The sequence below is a fragment of the Myodes glareolus genome, chromosome 18 (assembly GCF_982192425.1).
Source record: "Myodes glareolus chromosome 18, mMyoGla1.1, whole genome shotgun sequence".
NCBI lineage: Eukaryota > Metazoa > Chordata > Mammalia > Rodentia > Cricetidae > Myodes > Myodes glareolus.
This window is the reverse complement of record NC_142043.1, coordinates 70,959,854-70,982,082: the sequence shown is the minus strand read 5'-3', so window position 1 is coordinate 70,982,082 and position 22,229 is coordinate 70,959,854. Positions and strand designations below refer to the sequence as shown.

General features: G+C 47.0%; 3 protein-coding genes across 5 annotated transcripts in view; all 3 read right to left on the bottom strand.

The window, feature by feature from the left end:
- Window positions 1–5,478: 5,478 nt before the first annotated feature.
- LOC146890916 (H-2 class I histocompatibility antigen, Q10 alpha chain-like) lies at window positions 5,479–15,402 on the bottom strand. 3 transcript variants are annotated; one of them, XM_087898642.1, is made up of 7 exons: window positions 15,269–15,402; window positions 14,820–15,089; window positions 14,364–14,639; window positions 13,577–13,852; window positions 13,338–13,454; window positions 13,125–13,157; window positions 5,479–5,498 (listed from the first exon to the last, which is right to left on the bottom strand). In XM_087898642.1, exons 1-7 carry the CDS (start codon window positions 15,336–15,338, stop codon window positions 5,494–5,496), a joined length of 1,047 nt encoding a protein of 348 aa, XP_087754768.1. In that variant the 5' UTR covers window positions 15,339–15,402; the 3' UTR covers window positions 5,479–5,493. The 3 variants fall into 3 exon arrangements, with proteins under 3 accessions (XP_087754768.1, XP_087754767.1, XP_087754766.1); XM_087898641.1 differs by lacking the exon at window positions 5,479–5,498 and adding an exon at window positions 12,705–12,985; XM_087898640.1 differs by lacking the exons at window positions 5,479–5,498; window positions 13,125–13,157 and having other exon boundaries at window positions 13,164–13,454.
- LOC146890915 (H-2 class I histocompatibility antigen, L-D alpha chain-like) lies at window positions 9,800–11,164 on the bottom strand. Its single transcript, XM_087898649.1, has 2 exons — window positions 10,530–11,164; window positions 9,800–10,351 (listed from the first exon to the last, which is right to left on the bottom strand). The coding sequence occupies exons 1-2, from the start codon at window positions 11,070–11,072 to the stop codon at window positions 10,100–10,102; spliced, it is 795 nt and encodes a 264-aa protein (XP_087754775.1). The 5' UTR covers window positions 11,073–11,164; the 3' UTR covers window positions 9,800–10,099.
- LOC148119248 (H-2 class I histocompatibility antigen, Q10 alpha chain-like) overlaps window positions 15,339–22,229 on the bottom strand; it is a gene marked incomplete at its 3' end in the record, with an annotated part of 148,002 nt that continues 141,111 nt past the window's right edge. Inside the window, exons 2-8 of the mRNA XM_087897813.1 lie at window positions 17,845–17,926; window positions 17,434–17,685; window positions 16,936–17,211; window positions 16,129–16,404; window positions 15,888–16,001; window positions 15,674–15,706; window positions 15,339–15,439 (exon numbers count right to left, since the gene is read on the bottom strand). Coding sequence (XP_087753939.1) covers window positions 15,339–15,439; window positions 15,674–15,706; window positions 15,888–16,001; window positions 16,129–16,404; window positions 16,936–17,211; window positions 17,434–17,685; window positions 17,845–17,908 — 1,116 coding nt within the window. The remainder of the gene's footprint in view (window positions 15,440–15,673; window positions 15,707–15,887; window positions 16,002–16,128; window positions 16,405–16,935; window positions 17,212–17,433; window positions 17,686–17,844; window positions 17,927–22,229) is intronic.

The window sequence follows — 22,229 nt, the reverse complement described above, 5'->3', positions numbered from 1 at the left end:
ATCTTTTCAATTTTACTACTACCTTTTGTAAAGTCTGAATCTCCTGTCCAGTGTTCTGTTCTAATGCCCTCACTGAGGATTCCAAGATATGAAACTTGTCCAGTAAAGATAATGTCTCATTCTTGGACATAATTTTGATGGTGTGCATATTACCTTCCCGGAGAGATATTTTATCTGTTTGTTTATCATAACTTTTCAGCAGATTTAGATTGTTAAATCCAACACACAAATTCTCTCAAATAATTCTGTCAGATTGATGCTATGCTTCTTCATAGTATTGATCTTCTCAACTATTTGTCTATTATCAGTCTGTAAAAACTGTATTTTTTCTAAAAGCGTCTCATTCTTGGGGCCCTGTTGTCAAACCATTTTTAATGAGATAATATAAAAACCAAAACTAATTCCTAGAATCAAATAAAGAAATATAGACGCCTTGTAGAATACCATTCATAGTATAAGCAAAATAATTATCGAACTCCTGGATGTTATCAGTAGTTTTTATAGATTTTCAGATCTTACCTGTCATATGGCAGTTACAATGAATTAGAGTAGGTGTAATAATTGTTATCAGCCAGCAGGTGTCACAGTTGTAGCCATGTGGCAGAGAGATGCTAGCAGCAGTGAACAGCATGTGTTGCTTACTTAGGTACTGAAAAATATGCTTTGTTTAACAAATTAAGAACAGTTTTTAAATCAAATGATTTCAAGGGTTGGGGCCCAGGGTAAAGAAAAAACCCAAAGTTTTTCATCAGTGTGAGTTGTGGACTGTGTGCACCATGGGGATCACAGGCAACAGTGTGTGACAGCTTGTGGGTTGTAAGGCAGGGAGTGCTGAGCAGCAGCCTGTTGTGTCTGAGGGTCAGCTAGAGCCAAGGGCAGGAGAGTCAGTGCCCAATGTGCCACATGACTGGTGAACCAATCCCCCAAAAGGGTGGACTAGTCCTCATGTTCGGGTGCCAGATGATGACAGAAGTTACAAAATAAACCCATACTAGTTCAGAATTATGTCTAATGAAGGGTTATTTATTTAGAGGTTCACAGGTCACAGTTCTAGATCCCAGTCCTCTGCACAAACCGGGAGCAGAACAGCAGCTGGAAGCGAGAGAGAGAGTAAGCACAGGCTTTACTGCTGCATTTAGTACAAGAAACCATGCCCAAGTAGGCTGGTATCATAAAGGCTATAGGCTGAAGGAGCTCCCACAGTAGACAGGAACCCACGATGTATGTGTTCTGGTTGAAGGTGAGTGGCCTGTTGTAACTGTGATGTTGACTGGCACTTAGGACCTCCAAGCTGTGATGCGCCCTGGGTGATGTGAGCTTGGAGTATGGCTGGTATAGGAGGTTAAGACTTTCACAGATACAGGAGAGTTTGACTTTGAGGCTATGCTGTTTCTCCTCTGCAGCCCTGAGGTGGCTCCTTCCCTGAGCCCTGTTGCAGTGGTCCAGGCTGAACAGGCTGACAGAGCTCTCTGTGAAGTGTGATTCGCTTCTTGGTCCACTGGGAACCTTAGTCCTTAGATTCCCAACACTGATATATTCCTGTGAAATAAAAAAGGAAAGTTGAGTGGGATAATAGGTAGATTAGTGTAAGCTTAGTCAGGAGTAATACTTGTGAGCTATTATGTATAGACAAATTATATTGGTAGAGATTCTTATAATAGGTATAAATTCAAATTATATTTGTTAAATTGAATATGCTCTTCTATCTGTATACAATATTTGTGCACCTATGCAAATTTATTTTGTCATATTGTATGCATGCATGTTTCTACCTCTGCTTAAGACATTTATATGTTGATAGAATTCTAGAATATATTTATCATTTGCACTATACATTTCTACCTCTGATCAAGATACTTATATATTGTTTACATTTTGAAGTCATTGTCCTCATTTGCTGAAAGTTTTTTAAGGATTGTCTAATATTCTAATATGAAGCCTTAGTCTTTAAGCTTCATAGGTATTAAGAATTATAGGTCAGTAGTCATCAATGTTTCTTAGACTTATAGTTAGACTAATCAGGTTCTTTAGATACATAGAGATTATATTCTGCATGGATATGTAATCTTCAAACACTTCAAAGATCTGTAGAATATGGCATTTATTTAACTTAGGATTCTGTTGACATGAGACACAATTGCTCCTGGCAGCACTGATCCATTCCTGAGAGAATGTTGGGCACCAAAGACCCTGCACTTGGAGCTTGTTTTCTTCTTGGCAAAACTGCTCTTTGGGCAAAGAACTGCCCATGCCCCGAACACTGTCAAAATGCATGGTGTCCAGACAGAACAAGCAGGTTACAAGAAAAAAGACTGCCAAACCTTGCCAAGACAGGGTAAGATGGTTTTTCAAATTTTCCTGCCTCTGAAAATGGTCTGTCTGTTACTCTAGGCTTTAAACAAAGTTGGTTGCTCCAACATTGCAAATGAGACTTTGGGTGATTGCCCAGGTAACCGGTTATCCTTGTCATTTCTTACACCTTTTTGAAGTTACATTATTGCACTTCCTGTTAACTCAAGTAATATTATTTCCATTCTCAGGTCTTCTATGGGGTTGAAAACTAGATAGTCATAGTTACTTTCCTCTCATGACTTAGCCAAACCATTTCTAAGACCTAGACTCCCTAGGATAGGATAATTATTGAAACATTTAGCGTATGTTTCTTACTTAATATTGTTTATGCTGGCTGTAATTCTAATTTTTATAGTTGATATCTGTTCTTATTGTATATAGTTTTGTATTGGGTTTGAAGCTCTCTTATTTAGACAAAAGAGGAAGGTGCTTGGGGAAATTCCTTTAGCCAATCACCTTTGAGATGCTGAACCCCTTTGGGCACAGCCTTGGGCTCTATATAAAAACAGATGTAGAAACGTGTGCAGTCTCTCCCTTGGCTGCTGGATTTGGTTCCTGTTCCCCACTGATGCAGAGTTGCTGATATGTGAGAACCCTTTATTATACTCCAGGGGGGTGAGGGTGCTGGCTTGGCAAAATGCAGGACAAGTTGAAGCCACAGTGGCAGGTGGGGTTATGGGGTGGGAATGCGGGCTTGTGCAACAGCCTTGGGAGCCCCTGCATCCGGTATGTGAGATGGCAATTTAGGCACTGGATGCAGGTAGTGCTGCCCAGAGTTGGTACCTAGAGCAGCCTTGTTACACAGGACCAGAAGACCTTGCTGATGAGTCCCCAAGAGCAATGAACAGCAAGATCCCAGTGACTGTGAGGCTCCATCAGGTTCTGCTGCTGGCCTCCCTGTGGGCCCTGCACAGAGTTCCCATATGAGAATTGGTAGCAAAGCTTGTCTTTTCCCTCCTGGAACCATGAAGCTGTCTGGTCTCCAGTTCAGTCCCAGAATTCTGCGGACCAGCATGGCTGCATCAAGCAACTCCATAGATAAGGGCTTCTGGTCTCCATTGTGGCACCAAGGACATCTCAGCGCCTCTATATTGGCAAACTCAGAGTTAACTGTGCCACCTGCTGCTGCTGCTTCTGCGTGCTTGTGGATGCCAGGTCCTGCCAGAGCCAGGTAGCAGTTTTTCATTCTGGCATGGTTTCTCGGTGAAACACTAAAACAGGGGGTCTTATTGCAGGGCTCCAAGTCAAGGCATGAACGTTTAAGTGTCCAGTGGTCGAGTATGCCACGCTGGTCCCCTCCCAGTCCTCTACCCAACCTGTCCCCAGTCCTAGTAACCAAGCATGCCCTCAGTGAGCCACCAGGACCCCAGTTTCAGATTGGGGTTCTGGTGGGAAGGAGTAGGATCCAGGAATTGGGAATTGCCACAGAATATGCAAACACCCACAGAAAGGCTCTGCTATAGCCTGTTGTGGTTTTACACCACACCCACCTTACAGCTGCCCCTGACCTCCTCACCCCTTCCTAACTGTAGCCACTTCTCAGGCACTCTCGGCCCCACTGTCCCTTCCCCATCAGCACTTGGGTCAGAATCTGTCGTCCCACTCACGTTCCCATCAGGACCCTCAGGAATGTCAAAGTATGGAGCCCTGTTGGGGAATAGTATTTCAAGGTGCCTGGCTTTTGTTTATGTGGCATTTGTTTAACTCTGTGAAGCTGTGACTCTTTGCCTGTCTCAAACACCTGATGGTCCTAATGAAGAGATGAATGGCCAGTCGTGAGGCCGGAGCAAGGATAGGTGGGGCTGGCAGGGAAAGAGGATAAATAGGAGGAGACAGGAGGATCAACAAAAGAACAAGGAGAAGAGGACATCGGGGGTCAGCACCCAGCCAGGCACAGAGGAAGAAGCAAAAATAAGATATACAGAAATAAGTAAGATAAAATCCCAGGGACAAAAGGTTGACATGATAATTTAAGATCAAAAAAAAAAAAAGCCAGCATGAAACAAGTCAAGCTAAGGCTGGGCATTCATAACTAAGAATAAGCCCCTGTGTGTGATTTATTTGGGAGCTGAGTGGAGGGACACCCTAAAATCCAAAGACTAAAACATCATATAACAGAGCCCTCTGCAAGACTCCCTGGCTTTTGTTTGTTTTGTTTCTGTTCTGAGACAGGATCTCTCTGTGTAGCTCTGGCTGTTCTGGAACTCACTATAGCAGACTGGCCTAGAAATTAGAGATTCATCTGCCTCTGCCTCCCAAGGGCTGGGTTAGAGATGTGTAATTCCTTTATCACAGCTTTCTTCTCAGCTCAGCAGGAGGAAGCACCCTCCCATTCACCCAGGGCAGGGTCTCTGGATCCTGAGTCCCTGACTGTCACCCTGGGGCCCAAGGAAAAAGGATCCCATACCGTTTCAGTAAGAACAGGCCTAGTCCTTCACAGAAACTAGGGAAGAGGGCCACAGCCAGGATGAAGTCCAGGTTGACCTGTCACAGCTGCATGGCTGTGATCATCCTGGGGACAGGACTAGGCTCTAGCCATGTCTGATCACAGGCCCTGTCAGCATCTGGTTACTGAGAGAAGAGAAGACCAAACCAGGAGGTGGCAGAGCTGAGGAGTGACCACATCAAAGCCCACACCATACTAAGCTCCACCTGGGCACAGCCCTGTTCTCGCTTGGCTCCCACAGCCTCATCTCATCCCACCAGAGACAAAGAGCACAGTGAACACAGGTTCCACAAGGTTCTCCATGCTGCCATTTATTTCCTCCACAAAACTGTAAGAAATCACCTCTTCCATTTGCCAAACAATGAAACCTCTGGTGAAGAATCTGAAACATCAAGTTCACGTTCAGATTCTTATTTTCAGTGAAGCCGTGAACTGCAGCTCAGTGCAGCATGGAGCTGACAGGATAGAGATGTCCCCTCCAGTTGGCTGAACAAGGAAGGTTGGCTGGGGAAGGGAACACAGGACGGTGTAGTGACGGAATCCTGGTGGGCTGGGCTGGACTCCCCAGTTCTTCACGTTGAGCCATAGGATCACACTTCAGAGACTGTTGCTTAAGGAGAATGGAAGGGCTCTGGGTATCGGAGGAGAGACCTGAACACATCGTCTGTCACTCCATCCACGCCAGGCAGCTGTCTTCATGCTACAGAACAAGAGTCATGAACAATCACTGTGAAGACAGCATCCCAACAAGCCACCACTCACTCGCAGGTCTGAATTCAGAGTCCCTGTGAAATGTTCATGTCCCCTTTGCCCCTCCCCCACTTCATCTTCAGGAGGTCTTCTGTACAGTCTGTGAGAGACACATCAGAGCTGTCCTTGTGTAGGGTAAAAAATTAACAATACATATTGAAGCTTCAAGGTTTGTCTAGAGAAGGAAGTAGGTCTAACTGAGCTCCCCACCAGCTCCTGCTCCACCTGAAGGCCTCATGGACAAGCCTTCTCCAGTCTTACCTGGAGCCTGAGCATAGCAGTAAGTGGTTCTGCCTGTGAGACATAATGCTACGAGACAGGGAAGTTCTGGACCCCACAAATCCAGAACTGACAGCAGAGCAGGAGAGGGTCAGGAGAAAGGAGGAAACAGGTATGCAGGGAGTGAACCAATTTCCAGCCTGTGAGTCCTCAGCAGGGACCTTCTCCTCTGACCTCTGAGCACTGAGGACCAGGTCCCCATCACTTCCACCATCAGGGTTATGAATCTGTCCTTCATTTCTCCTGTGCTTTAGAGTAAAACAATTATCAGTACACAGACCCTTGAGATGGGCATGGGGTGTGTGTGTTCCGATTCTCTATGCACCCTTCTTGAAGGTGCTGCATAAAAAAACAATAAAAAAAACCCCACAACATGGCCCCTCCATGCCTGTGTTCTTCCTCATCCCCATCATCATACCTCCCACGTTAGAAGCTAAGAGCTTGACTCCAAGGAGAGCACCAACAATGGTCCTGATGGGGATGGCGGACTAAAGAGACTCAAACAAGGAAAGGGAAAGGAAGGGAAGGGTCTTGACCCAACTCTCAGTCCTCACCCTTCCTTTTGCAAAAGGCATATGCTTACCCTGATCTCAGATCTGCACCCACACCCTCCTTATCCCTTCTCAGTGGTAGGGGCTCAGACAGCCCCTCATGCTGCACAAGGCATGTGTATCTCTGCCCCTCCTCAGAAGGCACCACCACAGCTGCCCACTTCTGGAAGGATCCATCTCCTGAAGGTCTTGTCTCCACCAGCTCCATGTCCTGGGTCTGCTCCTCCTCATTCTTCTTCCAGGTCAGAGTGGTATCAGCAGGGTAGAAACCCAGGGCCCAGCATCTTAGGGTGATGTCATATTGAGATCTGGGGTGATTTGTCACATGTGTCTTGGGGAGGGGAGGAATGGGATCTGAGAGTAAGAGTTGGAAAGTTCAGGCATTTTTCATTCTTCCTAGGGACTCCAGTAGGGCCCGTGAATCCATCCTGGGAAGGGTCAGAAATGGGGTGATGGAGGGGTGAAAATTTCCCAGAAGCATTTCATAGGATCCTAGATACTCTTTCATTATCAAGTTCTAGAATCAGGGTGAAAGGTCCCAGGGTAGCAAACTCTAGGTGTCACATCAGGAAAAAGGGACCTGTGCTCCTGACTGGGTGGGGGCTGAGAGATTCAGCATCATGCAGACAGACTCCAATGACTGAGTGTGTGTACAGAACTGAGCCTGAGAGAGGCCATGGTACACAGTTGACTGCAGAATGAAGGAACCGGGCTTGTTTCAGAGATCGTCTCTCCTCCCACACTAAGTCAGACTCTGAACTGTCCTGAGAGGAGGAGATGAATGGGACAGCCATTCTCTAGTCAGGAAACCCATGTGCCTGGGCTCTATGGCACACGTCCTTAATACCAACTGAGGCAGGAGGATCTCTTAGCTTGAGCCCATAATGGTCTACATAGAGACTTACAGGACATCCAAGACTACACAGAGACTCCATCAAAAACAATACAAAAGTAACAAACAAAATACAAAAAAAGCAATCCAGGAACGCTCTCCATGTTTTATGTGCAAGAGACTAGGATGGTGCAACATTATATCAAATGGAGAGAAATGGAGTGTTTCTTCTTGTTCAGGAAGAAGAGGGGTCCATTCTCCACTTTATCTGACATGGTGTTTGAAGACTCAGCTACTACAACCAGACAAGAGAAAGGCAGAAAAGGGAACAAAACAGGAAAGGAAGAAGTCAAACTATTCTTATTTCCAGACTACAGAATTCTTTTCTTAAACAACTCTGTTGTTTAAGTTGAAAACTCTTGGACCAAAATAACACTTATGATTGCGAGATACAAAATCAATATTAAAAAGTAGCCTTCATTTATATCAACACTATACTTTCAAAAAAATTAGGAAATGTACAACATTCAAACTAATTCCACTAAAATTAAGTGTTTAAGGATACATAGTAACCAAAGAAATGGAAGAACTCTACAATGAAATCTTTAAGATACTGACACAGGATGTCATAGAAGATAATGTTAGAAGATGGAAACACAGTTCATGCTTCTGAATTGACAGAGTTAACATTGTGAAAATAGTCAAAATTAATCTACAGATTTAATTTAACATTATACAATTTTGATATATTTCACATTTCTAGAGAAAAATACAAGAAATCATATGGAATCACCAAAGACCACAAATAGCCAAACTCTCTTAAGGGTTAGGAACACTGCTGGGGGTCTCACAATCCCAACCTCAAGTTATACTGCAGAGCTATAGGGACAAAGGTAGCCTGGGACTGACATGAAGTAGACAGGAAAATCAAAGGACAGAACAGAGTTCCCAGAGACAGTGACAAAACTGTGCTACTTAGTTTAGACAAAGAATCTAAAACGCTGGGGAAAATCCCATCTGGATACAATGCTGCAATACTGGGCTTCTACCTCAGATGAGCTTATAGTTTCATCTTTATTTTGTTTCTTCTTTTCTTTTTCTTGTTTCCTCTCTCTCCCTCTCTGAAACAGTGTTTCTCTAGATAATCTGGCTGTCCTGGAACTCAGTCCAGGCTAGCCTCGAAGACAGAGATTCCACTTTCTGCCCTCCAGGTGCTGGTCTTAAAGGTTTGCATCATCTTTAACCTTCTACAAAGATGAACTCAAATGTAGCAAGGACTTTATTAAGTTCAGACCTTGAAACACCCAAAGTTCTAGAAGACAGCCTAGGGGAAGCCCTTCCAGATACTGGGATAGGCAAGAACTTAGGACAGAACAGCAATACCACAGGAGCTAATGAGGCCACACATCAGCATGAAAACAAAGTCTCTTCATGGCATAGGACACAATCAGCAGAGGGAACAGAAGCGACAGCAGGAGGAAACATGCCGACAAGGGACTAGAGTCCTCAATTTAGAAAGAACTGCAGAAACTAAATACCAAGGAATTCACTAATAAACAAATGGATGAGGGGACTGAATAGACAGTTATCTTAGAGAAGAAAAAGACCACACACCCTGCATGGTGGGTAATGCCTTTAAAGCCAGCACTCTGGAGGCAGAGGCAGGTGGAGCTCTATGATCTCAGGAGACCATCCTTCTCTCTTGTCTACAGAGTGACTTCCAGGGCTACACAAAGAAACCCCGCAAAAAAACAAAACGAAAAATTCAACAGAAAAACAAACCCAATCCAAAACAAGCAAAACCAAAATAAAAAAAAGACACCCCCAAAAGATCATATAGTTTTTCTAATAAGCAGAATTTAGCCATTATTGTATGTGTGTAAACAAATGTACAAACGGGCACAGTATAAAGTCACAAAAAAGCCAACAAGCAAGGCCAAATACCAGGGAATGAGGAAGGACTAGATGTAAGTAATGGGCTTGAGTTGGGAAACAGGATATAAATATGATTATTTTCTAGTTCTAAATTGTCGGGGTCTGTTGCCAGCCTGGACCCTAAATTAGTTTTCCAGGACCAGAGGGAAAGCATGGAATTAAAGATACAACTCACATGGCTTTATTGGGAGGGAGATTCTCAGTGATCCCTCATGAAATCCTGAGTTCACATCCTAAAAATTTCTCTCGTTTATTCTCCAAACAGCCTTATATACAAAAACATAAACTGGGGGAGGGGGGATTCATTAGCATTCTCTTTCATAGGTAACCAGGCGAATGTCTCTGGTTATGTCCACACCTTTGACCACCCCTTTCTATGCCCATTTTGTCATCTCTCCTTATCTTCCTGCTCTGTATGCCAGCTCTGTTTCTTAGGCCAAATTAGCATCTCTATCCCAGGCATCTTCCCAATTACAAAGAAGGAACAGAACAGCTTTAGCATACCCTGACCCATTGTTAGGGAGGTGACCACCTCCTGCGTGGCAGGTGCAAACTGTGACATGGGATTCTGGTGGACACCCGTGTAGAAATATGGGCCTACAATGAATCTGTCATAGGTGCTTTTTGTGCTGATGCTGAATAAGTGCATAAAAATACATTTTTTAAATTAATTTATTTGTTTATGAAAATTTCCACTTCCTCCCCTCCTCCCCATACCCTCCCATATAAAAATACATTTGATAGTGAACGTGTAAGATCACAGTGAACAAAACTGGTTCAGAATGGCTGTTCAAATTGTACAGAACTTCACTGAGAGGTACAGACTTGTTCTGGTTAATTTTGGAGTGTGTGTTTTGTTTTGTTTTGTTTGTCTTTTAAATTTTTTTGTAATAAAATTTTTAAAAAATTAAACACAAGAAGAGACAGCGGCATGACCCCTGTTCCGGGGTTTCTTTACCCTGTGCACCTGCCTGCACAGTCGCGTCCCTGTTCTCCGGGTATCTGCGGAGGGTTTCCACGCACTCGCCAAGCAGGTAGGCCCTGTATCTCTCTGCTCCAACTCCAGACTTGTGATCTGCACAGCCTTGTCCGCAGATATCTTAGGAGCTCCTCGTTCAAGGAGAGGTAATCCTGGCCGTCACACCCGAATCGGTCATATCCACGGAGGAGGCTGCCATTCCAATCCACATCACCGCCAGACATCTCCTGCATGATGTAAGAGCCTGGTCCATCCCCACGGTCAACCCTGTCTCACGGCCCTACCCACACAGGGCCTCCTCTATTCTGAATAGGAAACCAGTCCCCCGTCTTGAGCAGAACCTGGGACATGGGACCCTTGCGACTGAGGCCTTTGGCGACTCTGAGGTCACCCGTGGTCACTCACCTTCATAGCTATGCCTGTAGTGCAGACAGGGCCTGCAGGTTCCCTCGAATAGTCTGCTGGGTATTCTTGGCTTTCCTTGTCTCCTCCTCCCAATACTCCGGCCCCTCCTGCCCCACCCACGACTCCTTCGGCTCCTCTGAGTCTCCGTGTTGCTGTCGAAGCGCACGAACTGTGTGTCGTCCACCTAGCAGACGGAGATAAACCGGGGGCTCCCCGAGGCCGAGCCGGGACACGATGGTGTAGAAATACAGCATGGAGTGCGAGCCTGGGGGCGCGCGCAGTGAGACCCCGACTTCCTCCCGGGACCCAGGGCAGGAGCGTGGGCCGGGAGGGGAGCAGGGCGCGGGGTTCAGGACTCGGGTGGGGAAGTGGCGGGAGGGTCCGGCTAGACCACGCGGGGGTGGGGGTGAAGGTGCGGCTTCCCCGGTGCCGCTCCCGCCCTACCCGCAGAGCCCGTTTCCCTCCTGACCCCGCGTGTGTCTGGGTCGGGGCCAGGGCGGCCGCCAGCAGCAGGAGCAGCGTGCGCGGTGCCATCGCCCCCATCTCAGATCTGGGGCGACTCTGAGTTCCGCGGTCTGCGTGGACTTTCTAACCGGTGGTTGGTTCTCCAGGATCCCGCCACTCAATGTGGGGTTAGAACCGCCGAGTTGTCATCAGTGTTCCGTTAGAAGACTGACCCAGGTTAGGAGCTGGAGAGGTGAATAGCTTAAGAGGGATGGAAAGGTCGGATAATTCCCCGTCTTTGATCTTTGAAAGCTGGGGCTTCAGTTCAGAGTCCTCGAACTCCTCAGGAGGGTTGGGAGGGTTGTGGGAGAATTCCACTTCTCAATTATCTGTTGCCCTTAGCATCTGTTGCCCTTAGCAGACCAGCCAAGCTCAGCGTCTGGAGACATCAACCATTCATTACTTCCTACAGTGTGAGACCCCAAGAGTCTGAGTGAGTGACCCTGGCTCATAACCTCTCCCAGGTCACAGTTCAGTTGTCATCTTGCTGTGTTGTCTCAAGGCTTCAGGAGAGCTGGGGTCACATGAGATATGGCTTCCTCATAGGGCAGCTGGAAAGGGATCAAGTTCCTGCTGGATGTCTCCTGGATTGTCCCTACTTACCTAGGTCTTGCTTTTTTTTTTTTTTTTATTGTATTCAGTTGGTCTGCCTGCATGTCTGCCTGCCTGCCAGAAGAGGACACCAGATCTCATTACATATGGTTGTGAGTCACAATGTGGTTGCTGGGAATTGAACTCAGGACCTTTGGAAGAGCAGGCAATGCTCTTAACCACTGAGCCATCTCTCCAGCCCAGTTATTTTCTTTTTAAAATAATTTTTTTTGGAAAAAAATAACTTAAAACTTGGGACAACAAAAGATGTAAGAATCAGACGTAAGAGTATTTCTTGACAGCATTTATATAATAAAGCTCTTTTTTATTTAACACATTTATAATTATTTATTCTTTTGGAAAACATCAGATGAAATGAGCAAAACTATCTTGCTTAGGATAGTTACTTATTATTGTTTTACTTTATATAAACTTCTTTATAGAAGTTGTAAATATACATGAGTTAACAAAATTCTTGGCTGATGATACACTCCATAAATTTGACATTCACATTTACAAGCCAGGTAAAGAAAACAAGGGAATTCCCATTACACCAGCATCACATTTTTAAAAATCATTTATTTATTTCACATCCCAGCCATAGTCTCCCCCCACTGTCCCTTTCCATCATTCCCTCCCCCCATCCACCCCAGATATCATTTCCCCTCCCAAGTCTTCTCCCCTTCTATCTCCATCCAGGAAAGGGCAGGTGAGTCACCCACGAGTATCAATAAAACATGGCATATCAAGTTGCAGTAAGACTAAGCACTGCCCCATGTGTCAAAGCTAGGCAAGGGTCAAGTATGAGGAGTAGGATCCCAAAAGCCAGTGAAAGAGTCAAAGATTGCCACTCCAGCAGCACATTTAATGGAATTCCTATATGGTATTTTTTAATTATCATCTGCCATTAAAAAGTCTTTTTTTGCCTTTATACAAATCCGTCTTTGTTTACAAAATATAGTATGTTACTAAAGGTAATTTAATTTTTGAAATCAAAGTTCATTTAATGGCAATGTATGTAATGAAATTGTAGTAAAATTTTGATGTTTAAACAAAGTGTTAGTTTTGGAAAAACTCATGTTATTGCATATAAAGTTTATTTAGAAAGTTCAGAGTTTCCAGTCTGGTGGTGGTGGCAAGTGCCTTTAAACCCAGCACTTGGGAGGCAGAACCATGAGTTCAAGGCCATTCTGGGCTATCTCGCAAGTCCTAGGGCAGGCTCCAAAGCTACAGAGAAACCTTATCTCAAAATGGCAACAAAGAAAAAGGAAAAAAAAAGTAAATTCACAGTTCCTAACAGCCCAGGGTATCACCTTTTCAAGCCTCCAGAGATAAGACAGAGCTCAGAGCACTGCCCCTGCCTGCAGAAGAAGAAAGAACAAGGAACTTTCTCAGGAGACTGAGAGGATGTGGCTGGAGGAATTAGGGGCTGGTTGAGCTGTCCACCAGCTCCAAATACATTCCAAGGGTCTCAGAAACAATCCTGCCCCCCACACTTACCTGGAGCTGGAGCATAGTTCCTTCCTTTTCCACCTGTGAGAAGAAAAGCTGTGAGAGACCAGGGAAGTCCCTGACTCTAGGAAGTTTCCAGAACTGACAGCAGACCCAGGTTGGAGACAGGAGCAATGAGGGTGTGGATGTGTTTCCCATTAATGAGGCAGAGCACACTTCTAAAAGGGGCTGAGAGAGAACTCAGACCCTGCCCTTTCCTACCTGTGTTTCTCCTCCTCTTCCACACAACAGCCACCACAGCTACAATGATGGTCACAGCTCCAAGGAGAACCAGACCAGCAATGACTGCCATGATGGGGACCATGGACTGAGGAGGCTCTGGGAAGGGAAGGACAGGAAGGGAGGTGAGGGCCATGACCCTCTCAAACCTGACCCTGCTCAGGGACTGCAGAAGGCTCCAGCTTTCCCTGACCCCAGCTCTGCACCCACTCCCTCCTTACCCCAACGCAGGGTGAGGGGCTCAGCCAGCCCCTCATGGTCCACATGGCATGTGTATTTGTGCTCCTCCCCAGAAGGCACCACCATGGCTGCCCACTTCTGGAAGGTTCCATCCCCTGCAGGTCTGGTCTCCACCAGCTCCATATCCTGTATCTGTTCCTTGCCATCTCTCTGCCAGGTCATAGCAATATCAGCAGGGTAGAAGCCCAGGGCCCAGCATCTCAGGGTGACATCACCTTTAGATCTGGGATGATGGGACACATGTGTCTCTGGAGGGTCTGAGGGAAAGAGTTGGAAAGATAGGGCATTTTGCATTCTTCCTGGGGACTCCGGGTACCTATGTGATCAATCCTGGAAAGGGACAGAAAAGCGGGGTGCAGGCTGGGGCAGAATCCCCCTGAAGCCATGTAGATCATCTTTTCTCTGGGAGTCTCACCACCTGTTGAGAAAGGAACTCCTGCTCCTGACTGGGTGGGACTCAGAGACTCGGTGTCACTGGAGTCAGCAGGGGATCAGGCCTGAGAGAGGCCATGGCTCACAGGGGCTGCTGCTGGTCATTCCAGGCACCTTCCTACTTTATCCTGAAACAGACCCTGAACTGCTCTGGAAGAAGGGTGAGCCCAGGGGAGAGCCACCCTATGATACTGACTCAAGAAAACCAGAAGACTTGCTCCATCCTGAGCAGGAGAGAAAGAATATTCTAGTCTAGCTGTTCCTTTGTCTTTCCTGACTAGGAGAAAACAGCCCCAGCAAGGGTGCAGAGGGAGGATTATTCCACGCACCACTTACCTGAGGGTTGAAGAGTTTTCTTCCAGTACTCCAGTAATCTGCGGAGTGTTTCCACGCACGCACCCTCCAGGTAAGCCCTGTATTCCTCTGCCACACCAGCCTCCTCCCACTCCCGTTGAGTGTTCTGCGCCACTCCATCTGCTGCGGTCCAGGAGCTCAAGTCCTCGTTCAGGGTGATGTAATCATGGCCATCATAGGCATGCTGATAGTGTCCACGCTGAAAATACCCATCTGGTCCCACGTAGCAGCCATGCATGTCCTGGATAGTGTGGGAACCTGGCCCGCCCCGTTCTGTACTCAGTCGGGCCCACACCGATACTGCCCACCCGAAGAAACAGTCCCCAAACCTAAGGCAAAAGTCAAGACACCCACCCACAGCCTCCTGCGGAATCTCAAACACTAGGATTAGGGTTGAGTCAGGTCCATCTGTGGGGCCACGAGGGGTCTTGACCTCACCATTCTGACTCTGTTTGTAGCGGTGGAGCATGTTCTGAAGGCACTTTCGAAAATTCTGTGTGTCCTTCTTGAATTTCAGCGTCTGGCCCTCCCAGTACTCCGACCCCATCTGTTCCGCCCACGGTAAGCAAGGCTTAGCCCTCGGGGTCTCCGCGTCGCTGTCGAAGCTCATGAACTGCGTATCGTCCACGTAGCCCACGACAATGAACCGGGGCTCCCCGAGGCCGGGCCGGGAAACAGCGGTGGCAAAATACCGCAGCGAGTGTGAGCCTGGGGGCAGAGCGCGGTGAGACCCTCATCCGGGGACCCCGGACTAGTGCGCAGGCCGGGACGGGAACCAAAAGCAGGGTGGAGAAGTGGAGGGAGGGTCTGGCTGGGCAAAGCGGCTTTCGGGGTGCAAACCCCGCCCCTCTGCACTAAGACTGCAGCCCTCAGGACTTGGTACTCACCTGCCTGTATCTGGGCGGAGCCCTGGGCAGCAGCCAGCAGTAGGAGCAAACAGAGCACAGGGATGCCCATCTTCAGGGTTTGGGGGAACCAAAGAATGGTCGTTAGTTTGTAACTGTCTTCACAGAGACTTCTAGACTTTTCTCTCGGAGTCCTTGGGAGCAGGAAGTCACCTGACACAACAACACAGCAAGAAGTGAAACCAAAAGTCTATACTTCCCAACCCAACCTCCACCTTCCTTCAGTCTTCATACCTGAAAGCCACTTCTGAGGACTTGGGATTTTGTCCTGACTCTTTCCACTGAAGGGAGCCCTGTCTATAACATTGTCTCCCTGAACCCTGGCCCAGAATCCCTCTAATCGTAACCCAAGGGGAAGCTATCTGGGTAAGTGCTCCCCAAACTTACCTAAAACATGAGAACAGTCCCCTCCTTTTCCACCTGTGAGAAGAAAAGCTGTGAGAAACCAGAAAAGACTCCAACCCAACAATGTTTCCAGAACTGACAGCCGACCCAGGTTGGAGACAGGAGCAATGAGGGGTGTTGATGTGTTTCCCATTAACGAGGTAGAGCACACTTCTAAAAGGGGTTGAGAGAGAACTCAGACCCTGCCCTTTCCTACCTGTGTTTCTCCTCCTCTTCCTCACAACAGCCACCACAGCTACAATGACCACAGCTCCAAGGAGAACCAGACCAGCAGTGACTGCCATGATGGGGACCATGGACTGAGGAGGCTCTGGGAAGGGAAGGACAGAAAGGGAAGGTGAGGGTCATGACCCCAGCTCTTAGCCCTGACCTTGCTCAGTGTCTGCGGAAGGCTCCAGCTTTCTCTGACCCCAGCTCTGCACCCACTCCCTCCTTACCCCATCTCAGGGTGAGGGGCTCAGCCAGCCCCTCATGGTGCACATGGCATGTGTATTTGTGCTCCTCCCCAGAAGGTACCACCAGAGATGCCCTCTTCTGGAAGGTTCCATCCCCAGAAGGTCTGGTCTCCACCAGCTCCATGTCCTGTGTCTGTTCCTCCTCCTCCCTCTGTCCGGTCAGGGTGATGTCAGCAGTGTAGAAGCCCAGGGCCCAGCACCTCAGGGTGATGTCACCTTTAGGTCCAGGATGATGGGTCACATGTGCCTTTGGGGGGTCTGAGGAAAGGGTTGTGAAGATGAGACATCTTGCTTTCTTCTGGGGACTCAGCAGTGTTCACGTAACCATTCTGGGAATGGACAGGGGAACTGGGGTGGGATTAGGGTGTCCTGATATTAATAGACCCCAGCTAGAGCACAGGCCCCGGGGTCATGTGCTCTAGGGATGCTCTAAGATGTGAGTGACAGTTTGGGGTAGGAGGCTTCAGGGCTCTGTAGACTGATGGAGGGGAAGAGATTCTGGTCCTGAGCTGAGTGGGGGCCAGGAGACCCAGAAAAGCTGGAGTCAGACTCCAGAGACACCGAGGGTAACCACAGAAGGAGGCCTGAGAGAAAAAGCTCCTGTGGGTTCAGGGCCATCGTCAAGGCTGACCTGCTGTAAAAGGGTTAGTCTCCCAATGGGAAAACCAGCCTGGAGTCTCCCTCTCTTTATTCCTCAACCCGGTGCCTGCTGGACAGTGTTCTTCCTCTGAGGATGCCCAAGCCTTTCCCCACACTACCTAGGAAAAGTGAGGATGGGTCTCCAGGTACCTGAGCGCAGCAGGGTCACATTCCCCAACTGTAGGTATCTAAGGATCTGGTCTATGCAGGGACCCTGCAGGTAAGCTCTCTGGTGGTCTGCCTCGTCTGAGTTCTCTGACTTGCACTTAGAGATCTGAGAGGCCGCGTCAGTTGCGGTCCAAGAGTGCAGGTCCTCATTCAGGGAGATATAATCCCAGCCATCGTAGGCTTCCTGACAGTACCCGCGGAGCAGGCGCCCATCTGAACCCAGGTCACAACCATACATCCACTGCAGAGTGTGAGGTTCTGGCGGGGACACAGTGGTTAGCGCCAACTTGCGGCCACCCTGTCCCATCAGTGCATCCACAACCTGATCTTTCAGAGACTAAAGTGCTACCGAAACCTGAGCCAAACTCTGCGGGGTCCTTCCTGTTAGAGGGTCTGGGCAGGTGTTTGGATGAAGATGACCCAAGTCCATCCCAGGGGAGATGGAGGGGTCGTCTCTGTGATGGGGCCGCGGTCACTCACCGTCGTCACTCTGATTGTAGTAGCCGCGCAGGGTCTGGAGATCCAATTTGAAGTTCTTCCCTGTGATCCTGGCTTTCCCCGTCTCTCTCTCCCAATACTCTGGCTCCTCCTGCTTCATCCATGGTGTCCGCGACTCCACTCTAGGAGTCTCCGCGTCGCTGTCAAAGCACACGAAATGTGTGTCGTCCACGTAGCTGACCACGATGAACCGGCTGGACATGGCGGTGTGGAAATACCGCATGGAGTGCGAGCCTGGTGGAGGCATGCAGTGAGACACCGAACCTCTTTCTGGGCCCAGGTTCCCAGGCGAAGGCAGGGGAAACATGGACTAGGGCAGTAAGATACGTTTATGGGGTACTGCCCACCCGGCTTCCAGCTCTGTGCCTCAGAGTCTCCCTACCCCTTACTCACTAGCCTGTGTCTGGACCAGAAGTATGGCGCCAACCAACAGCTTGAACCGGGAAGCAGAAGACATGGTCCTCAGTACACGGACCTGTGAAGGGTGTAAATGCCGATTCCTGCAAACTGTTGTACTTGGAACCTCTGTGTAACTATTGGTTTCTCTAGTAACTAGGTTTCCAATTGTTGGGTCCAGTGGGGTCGTGCAATGAGAACATCCCCAAGTCTAATGAACTAGAAGCAAACTTTATTCCAGAAACCAGATCCTAGGAAAACAAGAAACAAGCTTAAAAATAAAAAAATAAAAATAAAAAAATAAAAATAAAAAAACACCGTGGGGCACAGAAGCTTATCAGCTAGCTGAGACCACAGCCAGGGATGGTGTTTGTTAGGCTATGGCAAAAGGCTAGTTTTTGAACCCACTTTTTATAGTAGGGGCACCAAGTGTTAGGTCTGAACAAACGAATTTTTATGATCTTGCCCTGATCAAAGTAGGTCAATGAAAGAAGACCCTAAAAGGAGAGTGGGTTCTAATGTCAATGGGTAACTAGGCAGCCATCATGAAATATGTTTCAGAATCAATTACAGTGAAAGCCACTAATTGAAAGAAAGCTGGTGTCTTTAGCAATTAATTAGAAAAGGGACTTCTAGTATTCGAGGGTTGATAAATCAGAACAATTGGTTCTTAGGCTGGGAACTTAGAAGATAGCAGAAAGTTCTTCACACTATCTCAGATACAGATACAGACTACCATGCTTCACAGCCTCCATTCTCAGATATCATTAGTTAAACCAGGTGTTTGCATCATGTCCACTGTCTCTCCTGGCTCCTCCAGGCAGTGTATACTGGAGCCCCACGCCTCCCCCTTGATGTGCCAGTTTCCCATAGCAGAGACAGTGCCTAGTCCAGAGGTCATGTATCTCTGTCTCCTAAGGGTTAACTCAGTTCATCAAGGATGGCCAGGACACTATTCTCAGTTTGCAGAGAGAAGCTCCGGTCTTGTAAATAGAACAGTCACTTGTAAAAATGAAATGGCCTAGGCTGATGGAGGCTTCTCAAGCATCTGAGAAAATAGCTCACTGTGAATGATTGATCCTTGATCTGCTGAGAAATCTGCTTACAGTCTGTTCCCCTAGACTTATAACTTTATATTTCTTTATTTCTACATTCTTATTTTTGGAATGTACATTTTTATTTTCTTATTCTTGGACTCCTCAAAATGAGAACTGTGAGTTCATCATTTGTGTCTGGAGATAGGAATCCGATCAGAGTTGAAAGTGGCCAGCCTGATACCGCCCACCCGCAAGAACAGTCCCCAAACCTAAAGCAAAACTCAGACACCCACAGCCTCCTGCGAACTCGCAAACTGGGATCAGGGGAGATTCGGGACTTTTGTGGGACCCTGAGGGTTCGTGGCCCCCTGAGGGTTCGTGGCCCCCCGACCCGGAAGTCACTCACCATCCTGACTCTGGTTGTAGAGGTGGAGTAGGTTCTGAAGGCAGGTTTGGAAATTCTGCCTGTGTTGCTGTGGGTCCCCAGTGCTCCAGCTCCTTCTGCTTCCTCAACCCTCAGGACTCCAGGCACACTGCACTTGAATTCTGTTGTTGTCCTTGAAGCCAGAAGCAATGAAAAGCGTTGGAGGGGGCAGGATGCCAGGACACAGCTGTGGCATAATAGGGAAGCAGAGCTCTCCTCTCACAGTGAAACCTGGAAGCAAGTGAGAGCAAGATTGAAATCACCAGCTTTTTATACTTCCCAAGCCGAACCACACCTTTATGCTCTCAGAAACTGAAAGCCATTTCTGAGGACCTGGGACTTTGTCCTGACTCAATAAACCTAGGTTGGTCTCTCTCTTTCTCTTTCTCTCATTGATTTTTATTGAGCTCTACATTTTTCTCTGCTCCCCTCCCTGCCTCTCCCCTCCCCTTCAACCCTTCCCCAAGATCCCCATGCTCCCAATTTACTCAGGAGATCTTGTCCTTTTATACTTCCCGGGTAGATTAGACCTACGAAAGTCTCTCTTAGGGTCCTCATTGTTGTCTAGGTTCTCTGAGATTGTGATTTGTAGGCTGGTTTTCTTTGCTTTATGTTTGAAAACCACATATGAGTGAGTACATGTGATAATTGTCTTTCTGGACCTAGGTTACCTCACTCAAAATGATGTTCTCTAGCTCCATCCATTTGCCTGCAAATTTCAAGGTGTCGTTATTTTATTCTGCTGTGTAATACTCAATTGTGTGGATGTACCACATTTTCCTTATCCATTCTTGGGTCGAGGGGCATTTAGGTTGTCTCCAGGTTCTGGCTATGCTAAACAAAGCTGTTATGAACACAGTTGAGCACATGTCCTTGTGGCACAAATTGAGCATCCTTTGGATAGATACCCAAAAGTTGTATTACTGGGTCTTGAGGAAGGTTGTTTCCTAATGCTGAACCCTGAAGTCCAACTACCAGGAGGAGTTGTCCCAAGAGACCACTCTCACACTGCAGTTGATATAAAAGCAAGAGGATTTAATTAATTCTGTTGTGACAGGGTCCTTCATCATTCGAGAAGCCAAAAGACCCCAAAAAGCTGGTACAGGCTACATTTAAAGTAAACAGCCATAGAAACAAGGCGGGGGAAACTCAGGGGTTGTTCGTTAACTATTAGAATTGGCATATTCAAAGGGCTATTAACAATAATTGGTTTGAGCCAGGGCTGGAGGGCTGTTGCCAGATCAGGTGAGATAAGAGGGAACATCTGAGGGTTACTTTGGCCCCTTTCCCAGGACTGAATCAAAACACCTGTGGACATCTGTGGGTTATCTTGTCCTAATTCCAGGAGCAGAGCTCTATTTGGAGTGTTCCCTTTTCCCCACAACTTCTCCAGCGTAAGTCGTCATCCGTGTTTTTGATCTTGGCCATTCTTACAGGTGTAAGGTGGAATCTCAGAGTTGTTTTGATTTGCATTTCTCCGATGACTAAGGATGTTGAGCATTTCCTTAAGTGTCTTTCAGCCATTTTAGATTCTTCTGATGAAAGTTCTCTGTTTAGGTCTGTACTCCATTTTTTTTATTGGATTATGTGATCCTTTGATGTCCAATTTCTTGAGTTCTTTGTATATTTTGGAGATCAGACCTCTGTCTGATGTGGGGTTGGTGAAGATTTTTTTCTGTAGGTTGTCGTTTTGTCTTGTTGACCATGTCCTTTGCTTTATAGAAGCTTTTCAGTTTCAGGAGGTCCCATTTATCAATTGTTTCTCTCATTGTCTGTGCTACTGGGGTTATATTTAGGAAGTGGTCTCCTGTGCCAATGCATTCAAGTGTACTTCCCATTTTCTCTTCTATGGAGTTCAGTGTGGCTGGATTTTGTTCACGTCTTGATCCATTTGGACTTGAGTTTTGGTTTTTTTAAAGATTTATTTATTTATTATGTGTACAGTATTCTCAGTATCCTGTCTGCATGTATGCCTGCTGGCCAGAAGAGGGCACCAGATCTCATTACAGATGGTTGTGAGCCACCATGTGGTTGCTGGGAATTGAACTCAGGACCTTTGGAAGAGCAGGCAGTGCTCTTAACCACTGAGCCATCTCTCCAGCCCCCAAAAACTTTATTTAACTTTATTTCATTACATTCATATAATGATGTCAGATTCTCTGGAACTGGAGTTACAGACAGCTGCAAGCTGCCATGTGGGTGCTGGGAATTGAACCCAGGACCTCTGGAAGAGCAATTAGTGCTCTTAACTGTTGGGGTCGTCCTTCCACGTCACCCACATCCCACGAATTCCATATTGTCCTAGGGGTTAAAACACAAGACGCACACACACAGATACAGAGTTCCAGTCATCCTCAAGAAGAGAATGCCCCTTTATTCAACTAAATTCAGGGTTAAAATACCTTTGGCCCCAGTAAAGGAAAACTCCTCCCACCCAGAGGGGGCTGGGGAAACTGGCCTCTGTGGGAGTTTTTCCCCAGGCAGGTGGTCGAGGGTTTAAGGCAATGTCAGACAGGTTAGATGGGCCTTGGCGCCTGAGCTTCTTTGAGGCAGGTTGAGTGCTACGGACCGGCTCAAGGGAGCCACTCAGACCATAAGGGAATCAGGGCGAAGGCACAGGAGAAATCAGGATACGGCGAGGAAAAGTGACACACAGACACTCTCAATGTTTTTGAGACATGCTGGTGCAATTTACTTACTTACGTGCAGGACTATATATTTTTTACAATCAAAGAACTTGGCAAAGACATACATCATCAAATCATAAAACAGAAAAGAACAGCATAAAATAGTTTACAAAAGAATCTTTGAAGATGCTTTGGCATGAGTACAAGGACTTTTGCTTTCTTACATTTGTAAAGTTACCCCTTCTTTTTTCTTGTTATTAGAGAGACCATTGTTCTTGAGTTAGCCCATCTTTA